We start from the raw sequence: 12,048 nt of genomic DNA, 5'->3' as shown, positions 1-12,048 counted from the left end.
CACAGATATAACATGGGTTGACAAGAGGCACAGTTTTAAATGCATTTAATTGGTTTAAAAACCAAACTTCGACTAATGCAAACTAAGGATGCAGCAGAACAAGCCTATGAACAGAATTTGTAGTGAAACCCCACTCATATCTATCCTGCCAAGAGCCAAATCAAAAACCCGACAACATGTGAACTGCCTGAACTCCATTAAATTGAGGTCAGGTTCAGTTAATGTTCTACCTACTCAAAAATACACAAATAAATAAATAAATTCTTTTAAAAAAAAAAAAAAAAAGAAAAAAAAAAAAAAGAAGAAGAGTAAAGGATCAGAGAAATCCATCTCACAGACTGATATATCCGTTGGCCAAACTTAGGAGTCTCACAAATGTGTAATAACTTACAGAAGGAATAGCCTTGTTATGAACAAGATGTACATTCAGGGTCAATCCAATAGCTCTGGTTGAAGGATCAACAAATAATATCCGAGCATTAACCTAAACCAAAAGAATAGATATTTAAGTTAGTAAAACACACGAGCAAGAACTCAAGGATGCAGAAAAATATAAATATTTATATAGTGTCAGCACAGAGATAGTTGGCCATATATCATATTTACAGAAACATGTTCGGTATAAAACAATAACTTAGATAGCAAATAACACTGTACAATCTTTACATGAACAGATTATGCAGGCAACCAAGATTGCAATAATGCAAACCAACCAAGGACAATGGAACCATGGCATATCAAAAACTATTTCACCCAATAAAAAAACAAAATTAAAAACAGAAAGCAAAACACAGAGAGAGAGAGAGAAAGAGAGCTTTGCGTTAAACTTGTCGCATAGAGTGCAAACGGTTTCATAAATTTTCACAACTCCCAAATCTTTAAACGACTAAAACTCAATCTACTAGCAAGTTTCAATTTGCACAAGTATGTTACAAAGCTCAGCAATATAAAAAAGATAGCTGCTCAAGCTTATGGTTCCGACTTGCCACTGAAAACCAGCAATCAAGAGCATTGAGCATAAAGCTTTTCTAATTAGCGCAGTGGAAGAGCACTAAGATCAATAAAAGATTAAGTTCGGGCAGACCTTCTTATTTTGATTATAGTCATCCTTCCAATTTGCAGTAGGGTAACTATTTTGTAAATGAAATATGTCAACCTGTAAAATTGAAATGAAAAAAAAAAATTGCAATCAATAACTTAAAATAATAGTTCTGGTAATATCATAATAGAAGCATGACAAGAGCTAAAAAGCTTACAGTTCCAGTGAAGTATGTAAGGAATGATAACATGACACCATTTTCAAGAATTGACTGTACACGAGCATTGACCATCATGCCTGGAACAAGAAGATCAATCGAAATTCCCTTAACATCCTTGGTCTGTAGACAGCGCAACACAAAAATGTTCCATTAGAAAGAAACTGTAGAAGAGAAAGGGAAATCAAAATCACAATGTAATGTAAGGCAAGGGCATACCACACATTTAGACACTGTATCCGGGTCACAATTCAGATACACTACTTGACGAAGTTTGTCAATTCTTCCAACAACCCCTTGCAGAAGTTGCCCAATTTTCACTTCAATTTCCCCGCTTACTGGAAAGACCATAAATGAAGTGGGGCAAAATGAAGAAACAGAAAGGGTTTACTAAATAAGTAAGCAGAATCAGAAACAACATCAACAGAAGATCTGGACAATATGTCCAATGGCAAATTTGTTGCAAGTTGCAGCATAAGTGAGTATGGCACAAAAAGGTGTTTTTCTTGTATGAACATGGCAAGCCCCAGAACGACCTAGTTAGCACATTTCAAGCACACACGACTACTTCAGGGCCTAACAATTAAATAGTTCATGGTCCAACAAAGAGAATTCCCAAAACCAACCACCAACAGAAAGGTATATATAACATAATGATCATCAAACCATTGGTTTTTTACAGAAGTAAAGAAGCATTTGCTTGCTGAGTTAGTTGAAGGGAATAACTAAATCTATATAGAATATCAATGAACCTCTAAGTATTAACTTCCAAGATAATCAACTGAATAACTGGAATACAGGTAAAAGCAGACAAAGCTCAAAATGCCAATAACTGAACTCTTTTGAACAGCCAACTGGACACCCAAATGATCAACCGTGGACTCATGTATTGTCAATTATCTTTGGTCATTACACAAGCATTTAATTCTAGACAGCCTAAAACCTATAGATCCGGTAAGTTGAAAATTATGTCAGACATGGAGTATCAAAGACATCTTGTGTGAAACATTTTCCAAACTTCTAATTTACCAGTCTTTACTAGACAGAAAAGGCAAGAAAAGGAACAAAAAAACATTCGATCAATTATGCAAGAAGACATTAAAGATTAATTTGTACATGGTGAAACTAACAAGAAACACTATAGTTTACTTACCAGCTTGCTTGTTTTTTAACAAGAACCCTGTGAATGAAGGCAATCCAAAATGAAGAATGTAACCATGGTCTTGAATACTCTTAACATATGCAGTAAGAACCTGTAGTCATACAGTCAGAAAGAAATTCTAAGTTCACTAGATCATATCCAAAATTATCGGTGCAAGTGATACTTAAAATGCCTTAAAAAGAGGAAGCTGAAAAAATGTTCATTGCAGGAGACGGGAGATAGATCATCATAAACCATAATAACAAGACTAGCCAAAAACAATGAAATATATAAACCTCTATTCTACAAGATGGCATTATCTTCTTGTAAGCCATCATTTTTTTATAAGTAATCGACAAATATTATTGAAAGCTTAAAGGCGCCCCTAAGTATGCAGGAAGTATACAAGAGTAAACATCTACCTAGAAGGAACAAAAAAACAAGGAAATCACTATAACTAACAAATGTTGATTTTCTTTGCTAGTGTATTTTGCATTACTAATAAGTACTGCTAAATAAATCTTAAAAGCGACATTTACAGTAATCATGGTAAGCACCGATACAAATATGAGGTATCAGGCATGCTTATACATGAGTTACAACTTCAAGGAAATTTTATATTCATTTAAATCTCTTCTCATTTACACCCATAAAAGAAAAAGATCTTCTCATTTATAGAAAACATAAAGTCACACACACAAACAAGTATATATCCCAATCAAGAATAGGACATTGGATAGTAATTGTATAGCAAGATCCCAATTAGTTAATGGATTAGCTAATGCACATACTTGAAACACCAAGAGAGAACCACAACTAATATAAATCCCTTAAAATATAACTCAAATGATCACCGGATCGAGACATTAATCGATAAAGAGAAGAAGAAAATATAGCTATACATATGGGATAAGTAGTATAGTGCATATATAAGAAGAAGAAAAATACAATATTAAGTTTTAGGTTCTTCCAGGTTCTTAGGTTGTAACACTCCGGTCCCATATTGAGAAGATGAGTAGCCCACATAGAGAATGGGTGGTTTATAAGATACGATTATGGGTGTTAAGTCTCACATTACTTACTAACTAGGTGAAACTGATCTTTATAACTGATTCTAAGAAAGCTCTAAATTGACTAGTCCTTTTGGGCTGATAGCACAAATGTGGCTAGCACTTTTCCTAAGTCATTACATAGGTGCTTCCGGGTTCTTATATGCAGTACAGCAAATATATTAGTTACAAGTGTATGATAAATAGCTAAAGCAGCACATCATTCAGCTATTGCCTTCTAACAACAAAATCTGTAGAGAAGATTCTTTAATTGAGTTCAAACGCAACGGCTTCAAAGTAGTGGGACTAAGGAATCAAAATGAGAGAGAATGAATAAACAAATAGCCTTTCCTCACTCTACAATTCATGTGAAAATTAAGTAGTGCTCAATGCAACAGAAGAGAAAAAGAAACATGAATATCTTATCACATTCACTTTTTATATACATCTGAAATGCCATACCATCCCTTCTTGAACAGCATCCAAGGTGAAACCTTTGTGTAATAAAGAAAGACGCAATGAAAGCCAGATCTTGTGTTTCCCTTTCTCTTTTTTATCATCATCTAGCTGCAACACGACGCAAGAAACAAGCTGCCCAACATGGAATCGGCTAGGAAGGATATTACTTTCCATGTCCTGGTAAGAGTAAAGATGAATATGCTAGCGTTGTATAAATGAACATGAAAAAAATTATTTACACACAAACCACAAAGCATAGCAATGAAAAATTAATTAACGAAACAATAGCAATTTGTATGGGTAATTGCAGGAAAGGAAAAATCTTATACTACCGTAATTTCACTTTTCACATCAGGATCCAAAGCATCATGCATACGAACTAATCCACGTAGACCCCCAGGCAGACCAATTACAAGGTCCTTCTCATTTACTTCAGCAATGACTCCCCAAAGCTTCATTCCAGGAGATATATTCTGAAAATACATAGGAGAACAAGAAGTTGAAGTACATTTAGAACTTCAAAACAACAGAAGATTACCCTAATATAGAATATATTAAGAGAAGAGAGGGGAAAAGAAACAAACTATAAAAATAGATGCAAATAATTTTTAAAAAAAAATATATATCTTCTAGAAACTAGAGATTCTACATTTCCACTTTTTGAGGAAAATTGACTGGAGACTCGAAGCAGAACTGAAAGTTCAGTAGCAGCAGGAGGGGAAGAAAAGCATAAGAAATTCAATATAATAAGACTACCTACTAAAGATTCTGATCTAAAGGTAAATATGTCATAGAACATAATCAAACTCAGGAGTCCAGGTTGGTTGTTGTGGTGCTCCATATCAAAAAGTGCCTCGAAAGAATGTCATGAAAAGCGTTCAAAGCCACATCTATTGACAGAAGATACAGCCTAAAGTAATCAAATAATGTTACAGGATTTGACAGCCAACAGCACATATGGGATTCTAAGAGTTTAAACAATGAAGATGACAATGAAAATGATAGTCACTGAAACAGGTATCAATAAGATCAAAAAGGCATAGATACAAATGAAATGTACATTGTAGAAACAAAGTTTTCATGGGGCACTTAAGAGAAGCAATGAATATATGCACTTTAGAGAAACCAGGTGATCGTCTCATTATAATCGAATTTACCCACGCCCTTATCTTAAATTGGTTTCCAGTTGCATGAAGAAGCTCGGTGATTTTTTTTTTTTAATATAGAGCAAGAATCTTTGTGTGTAAAAGCAGACTAAAAAATGAGTGTGTGTGTGTGTGTGTGTGTGTGTGTGTGTGTGTGTGTGTGTGTGTCTGTGTTTATGTGTATCAATTGAGTATATTTTCGGTTCAGAACCTTGAAAGTGATCTTATTTGCGTATCTAGGTAATTTTCCAGTGATGCCTTCACCAAAAAGTGAACCGAAGTCGTCCTCCCTTGCTTGAGTCTTCTTCTGCATCTTTTTCCTCTTCTTCTTCTGATCCCACTGCTCAGCCTCAAACTCCGCATCAACTTCAGCATGGATTTCATCACGTTCATGTCGGCTCAGAGAACTTCCTCCACCTGAATATTAAAGATAACTCATTGAAACAAATAGAGCCCACATATTTCAAAACCAAAATAACTGTGACAAACAGAGTAAAAATCATAACAACCAAAAAAAAAAAAAATTACATGTTTCATCAATTCAAACACAATAACACCAACAAGGTAAGCTGACGCGATTACTACTTTCCTAGGTTTTATAAATAAATGAGTAAGAAAAAATAATAAATTTAGGAGCAGATGAATGCAAAAACCGTAAAGGGTGACACAAAAAATGCAAGCATATCTACTCGCATCAGTACCTAAGAGCACTGACAACAATTTCCACCATGAAAAGGGCTGAATGCGCTACAAGCATATGCGCAAACGCATCAGTGACGCTCACTGATTGTCTTCTTCAACTTAATGTTATGATCCTAGATAATTAATAATAATAATATAGCACTTCGAGGGGCTAATCCTCCACACACATAAGCACTCGGCTATATGCTTGACACTCCAAAAGATAACACATAAACACACGGCTATATGGTTAACACTTTCAGAGCTCCCTTCATTCATTCATTGCTGTGTTTAAATACATGAAACAGAAAGACTAACATAACTGACTCTCGGGTAACTGCTAGTAGTTGCTGCACCCACTAACTCATTAACTAACCCACTACATTGCTAATGAACTGACCACTAACACAACTGGACCGCAGCCCACTACCAGGTTTACTACCCACTAAGCTACTGGGCATCAACCTACTAACACGTTCCAGAACATCCTGGAACAGATTTAGGGAATTTAAGCCAACAATAGGAAATACAAATAAACCCACGACCAACTAAATTATCCTTAAGACCCTTTTAGCTGGATCGCATACCCTGGAACGTTCCCTGCCGGATTGGACACGTGGAGCACAATCACGGTTCCTTGAGCCCTGGTATCAAGGAACCGTGTCTGAGCCTCATCCATCTTCTCCTTAGGAACGTAGGGCATGTAACACTTAAACCCTTCCCACAAAACACCCAACATACAAACCAGCAAAGAACTTGACCAGAGAAAGTTAAACCACAAAAATTAAAAGAACGACCTTTCAAAAGATGAAGAAGCTGATTAGCAGAGCAGATGAACTAGGTTAATCAAAACTACAATTTTTATTCGAAATCCACACTAATACACACAAAAATAACGGCACATTCAAGACCCCATTCTCTTTTCTATTCCTGATTTTCTAAGCAACCGAACGGAAAGCTTAAAGCTTTTGAATTCGAACCTCTGGGGAAATCAGGGACTTCATCTTCGAGTTGCATGGGTAGGGCTTCGGGCTTCACAACTGCGGCGTTTGAACCCTTTGTTGTTTTGAAGGATGGCTTCATTGGCTTGGAAGCTCTGTTGAACTTAGGATCATCCCTAATAGACTTATCCTTCTTCTTCTTCCTTTGGTCGTCCTTATATACCTTCTTCCCTCCCATTTTTTAGCGAATTTGAACAACCCTTTGTGTATAGACGACGAGTCTGCCTGAGTTGGAACCAATCACAGCCTCCTCCTCTTGGACCTGTTTTCTTCTCTGCTAGGGGTTTTAGAAACGTTCAAGAATAAAAGGAAGTACCGTTAGGGTTTTGTGGGGTTTAAAATTTTATTTTTGGGTTAAATCATAAATTGGTTTACATGGTTCGGAGTTTTGATTAAGATTGCGTTTTCATTGAGATTTTGTAGAATAAAAGCGTGATTTTAAATAAGACCGTAAGAAAATATCATTTTATATATATGTGTGTGTGTGTATATGTGTCTGTGAGATTTAATTATTTAAAAGGTTAAAATAAAATAAAAATAATATGTGTGTTTTCAAATCGCACTCAATTGTGGGTTTTAAAAAATACATGATTTTAAAGGCTAAACTATATTTTTAAAAATTATATTTTCAAATCACACGTTTTAAAATTGCTATTTTTAAATTGTATTTTTTGAAATCTTAAATTCAAACGGACCCTTTGAGCAAAGCACATAGCAGGTCATCCCTAATTGATCAATCGAATCAGACCTTGAGTAACACTCAACTAGTGATGCTATAGTGGTGATTCTGGGCGGAAACTCACTCAATTCATTACTTTTGCTATAGGGTCAAGTCCATATAGTGTAGTATGTGCATGCCACATTTCTAAAATTAAAAAAAAAAAAAAAAAAAAAAAAAAAAAAAAAAGAAGAAGAAGAAAGAAAGGATCTGTTTAGCTTATAACAATGGTGGTCATGTTCTACTATCACATTATTATTTACATTTTCAATATACATGGTTTGAGTAAAGTAACTTGTAGTGATAATCATGCAATTAAATCAATAGGTGTCGCAATAATATCTACGGGCCTCACAACATGTTAAATGTTTCATGCTTGCTCAAAATGCACATTTATGTCCTCAAGGGTACCCTCATGAAGTGGAGGTTACTAGTTCGAATCTCCCTCCCCCCTCTTGTGTGAACATGTCAAAAAAATAAAAAGCACATTTATAAGCATTGAATTTTTATGCTTGAAAACTTCATCACTTGGGCATTTCATGAGTGATTACTTACCTAAAGCGCAAATCTCCAAATACAAGCTCCTCGAGAAGTCGTAGCTCCTTAATATGCATTTATACTCTATTATTAGCCAAATTCCTAAGTAGCAAAACCCTAAATAGCACTTAAACCCTTAATTGTCACACTATGCCCTAAAACTGTTCGAACCCTTCTTTCTATCGTCCTAACGGTTCCACCAGTATAACAATGTTCCAACAATTATACACCATCATCCAAACGGTAGTGACACCTTCAAACAATGACCGCACAGAATGCAATTTCTAAGCTTTTCTCCAACAAAGCCCCTATTCCACACCTCTAACTCAGTCTTTAGATGGTCCAAAGCCCTAAAGTTATCATCTTTACACATCCTAACACCATTTAATGTTCCGTTTGTTTTGACATAAAATAATTGCGGCATTTTTCGGTATTTGGAATGAGCGAAAATAGTAGTCAACTAGAAAATGATTTCTGTTTGACAAAAAATGCTTAGTAAATTTATGAAAATGATGTTTTTTAAAAACGTAAATCATTTTCCGTATATGGCAAACGTAATCGACTTTTACGTTCAAGCAGTTGATTATCGCTAAATTCTAACAAGCCAGATTTCGACACCGGTCAATGCAGGAATCTGAAAAATTATGCCGGAATCTGGCAACGTTCGGCTACCGTCGCCGAATTCCGGTGATACTGTGCCAGATTCCGACCTTTCGGCCGGATCTCCAGCCAGTTTGGCCAAGATCCGGATCCTACTGTTATGGCAGGGATTTGGCCAGGACGGTCGGCTTCCAATCAACTAGCCAGGATTCGACAGTTTTGTGCTGGATTCCGGCGATAAATGGCCAAATGCCAACCACTTTTGCTAGAATCCGTATGGGTCAAATATAAAAAAATATATATATTATTTTATATTATTATTTTTTATGTTGTGAATAAAATTTAATTTTTTTAAATTAATATAATTGAATAAAAATAAAAATAAAAAAATTGTAATTTTTTGTACGTGCCAAACACCGAAAAATGATTTCGACGGAAATTTTTTTTTTTGAAAAATGACTTTCCCGAAAATATTTTACGATAAAAACCATTTTACACTGAAACAAACGGAGCGTAAGTCTACAAAATCTTAGCTTTAGCATTAAACTCTGAAGGTTCTAGCTTTTATCTACGTATCTCATTTCCTTTCTCATTTGACAACTCATGGTGTCCTTAATGTCTAATCTTGCACACCCACAAACCAATCTAGGCCCAAATTACATAGCAACCTTCAATATTCCAAGCTTTCTTACTAAAAGTTTTGGTTTTATTGAAAGACATTAACTTTAACAATTTTCCATCTTGATCTATAACCAACACATACACACGAAAATAAAAACTCAAGCACATAGACTAATTATAAGAAATGAAGTTAGGATTTAGCCTTGTCACCCCAAGTTTGAAGCTTTTTGGCTCGTTGAACTCCAACTCTAAGAAAAACTTCCTCCTTCTTGAAGCCCAAACATATATTCTCTCTCTCTATCCCTACCTCCATTTCTCTCTAAGGTTGCTCGAGGTCCGCAATACTAATCAGAACAAAATTCTTAGAAGATAAGAAAGACTAAACAAAAATGGAGCAGGAGTTACAAGAGTTATGAATATTTAATGATAAGAAGATAAGAAGTCTTATAACATAATGGAGCATGATTTACAAATAGATATCAATCAATTGTAAAGTTTTGTAATTTATTATAAATAGAAGACAAATCCTTCTAATGCATTCACATAAGTTAATCATAACAATTTTTTACGTTCTCATATGATATCAAAGCTATTTGGCTAATGCCACTATTCGATTCTTGGTTTTTCTCCCTTTAGCCCACATGAGCAGTGCCTTGTTGAAGCTCAAAAAAAAAAAAAAAAAAAAAAAAAAAAAAAAAAAAAACTATACACTTTGACTGAAAAAATCTCTGGTGCTTTTCTTCATTCACTAAAAAAACCTTAAGTCGCAACCTATCCCTTTCGTACTGTTACAACACGGCCAATGTCGTTCTTGTTTTTTGCTTGTTGTCTCATTGAGTCATTTTGGTGAGCACCTTGGTTGCTCACACCACAAATTACCCTAGTCCATTAAACCACATAATCTCCCCCATGGCCTTGCATCATCAAAACCTTGTTATTGAGCACGTTCTCTTTGCCCCAACCATTGTTTATGTCATCAGAAGCTGTGGAAGAGTTCGATGAGTTTTCAAGATAACGAGGTAAGTCTCCTTTCACTTTGTACTATGGCCTGATTTCGGTTCAAAGCTCTCTGACTCATCACATGTTGGATCACACGTTCTCTCCTCTTTGATTGTTCTAGTTGGATCACACATTTGGGTCACGCGTTGGAGCCTAGTGAAGATTGATGTATTCTACTAGTTGTATTGAACAAAAAAAAAAAAGCCCAAGAAGCATATGTTTGTCTCATAGTTGACCACATCTTTTGGCTCTTTATTTGCCTAATTTATGGCCTTTGAGTTATGGTTTAAAAACAAGTGCTCATTTAAGGCCCATAGTTGGCCTCATTTTCGACCCATAGTTGGCCCTCATATTTTCGACCCAAGTTAGCCCTTATATTTGGCCCATAGTTGGGTTTGGTATTTGCGAAGAGATCTGACTGCCCCTTGGTATTTTGCGGCGAGATCCGACCATTCCATGGCAATTTATCTCGAGTAAAGATCAAATTATTGACCTTTTTACCAAGTCATTTATGTCCACCAATTTTGCTTCACTTTGCTCAAATCTCAATGTTTGTGATCTACCGTTGGGCTCGTGGGGTGTATCGGAATATAATTCTTTTAAGATAACAAGACTACACAAAATGGAGTAGGAGTTACAGTAGTTATGAATAGTTAATGATAAAAGGACAAGAAATTTTATAACATAATGGAGCAAGAGTGAAAAATACATATCAATCAATTGTAACGTTTGTAATTCATTATAAACATATAAGGCAAATCCTCCTAGTACATTCATGTGAGTTAAGCATAACAATATTTTACGTTCTTATAAAAACGACGATGATTACGATTTCTTAGGCTTTTGTAAGGCTTCTCTCGCATTTTATAAGTTTTTAATGTATTTTATTTTCACATGCAATGCTGTCGCTATTTGAACGGTTATAACGATGTTCCTAGAACATCGTTATATCCTACCTAGCAACTTCGTAGTGGATTCAATCAAATAAAGTTAATAAACCATGAAATATGCTTAGGAAAAAAAAAATCATGAAAAATAATAGAAGAAAAAATGAAGTAATATTCTATTGCAAGAGGCCATCACATTTTAGAATTGTTTTGGCATTAGTATCTGGTCATTGCACTTGTGATGGGCTTGGGCCACTTGGCATGTAGTAATAGGCCGGACTTCAAAAATACAACAAGGTTCACAACAGTTGATTTTAACCCCCTAGAAAATAAAAATAATAATAATAATAATAATATAAGAAAAGGCTACAAACATAACATGCGTAATTTCTTACAGCTGCGCTTTAAAGAACTTGATGAGGACCCATAGCCTCATGCATTATAATAACAAACCCACAAGGAGAAAACCCTGCATCCTTGAGAGAATCTTCGAAAGGTACCGAAGACAACACCTCTAGAGAAGCTGGATCTTGTGCACACAGCACGTTGGAGCTGGGATGAGAAACCGAAAAGATAGAGCACACAGGGTCAAACCCATCTCGAATAATGGAGTCCAACACCTCTAACCCTAACTCTCATGCCTAAACCGATGAACCACTCCCAAATTCTTTGGCATGATGAGAAGATATGAAAAGGAGCTTAAAACCGTTACCCGACAAGTTATAAATCGGTTTGAGCTAGAGTATGGGCTTCTTGCTGACGACCTTGGCCCAAAAGCATTTGGGCTTGGAACCCAACCCAGCTAAGCTACCCATAAAGCCTATGCCTCGATCCAGCTCAAATCGACACAGCCCTAGAAGCATCTTCACCAAGGGAATGATGAAACTACTCCTCGTCTCAGCGTCTTCATCGCTATGCCTTGGAAGTAGCCACCAACAAACCAGGGAGCCCAAG

General features: G+C 35.7%; 1 protein-coding gene across 1 annotated transcript in view; it reads right to left on the bottom strand.

Moving 5' to 3' along the window:
* The window catches only part of LOC133872564 (rRNA biogenesis protein RRP5), a 38,191-nt gene extending 31,135 nt beyond the window's left edge, over nt 1-7,056 (bottom strand). The window contains exons 1-9 of the mRNA XM_062310125.1: nt 6,712-7,056; nt 5,262-5,467; nt 4,238-4,378; nt 3,909-4,082; nt 2,410-2,509; nt 1,476-1,594; nt 1,257-1,379; nt 1,085-1,156; nt 392-484 (exon numbers count right to left, since the gene is read on the bottom strand). Coding sequence (XP_062166109.1) covers nt 392-484; nt 1,085-1,156; nt 1,257-1,379; nt 1,476-1,594; nt 2,410-2,509; nt 3,909-4,082; nt 4,238-4,378; nt 5,262-5,467; nt 6,712-6,910 — 1,227 coding nt within the window. The 5' untranslated portion in view covers nt 6,911-7,056. The remainder of the gene's footprint in view (nt 1-391; nt 485-1,084; nt 1,157-1,256; nt 1,380-1,475; nt 1,595-2,409; nt 2,510-3,908; nt 4,083-4,237; nt 4,379-5,261; nt 5,468-6,711) is intronic.
* Nucleotides 7,057-12,048: the final 4,992 nt, after the last annotated feature.

The sequence above is a fragment of the Alnus glutinosa genome, chromosome 7 (genome assembly GCF_958979055.1).
Source record: "Alnus glutinosa chromosome 7, dhAlnGlut1.1, whole genome shotgun sequence".
In the NCBI taxonomy this organism is placed as follows: domain Eukaryota; kingdom Viridiplantae; phylum Streptophyta; class Magnoliopsida; order Fagales; family Betulaceae; genus Alnus; species Alnus glutinosa.
This window is presented reverse-complemented; position numbering and strand designations above follow the sequence as displayed.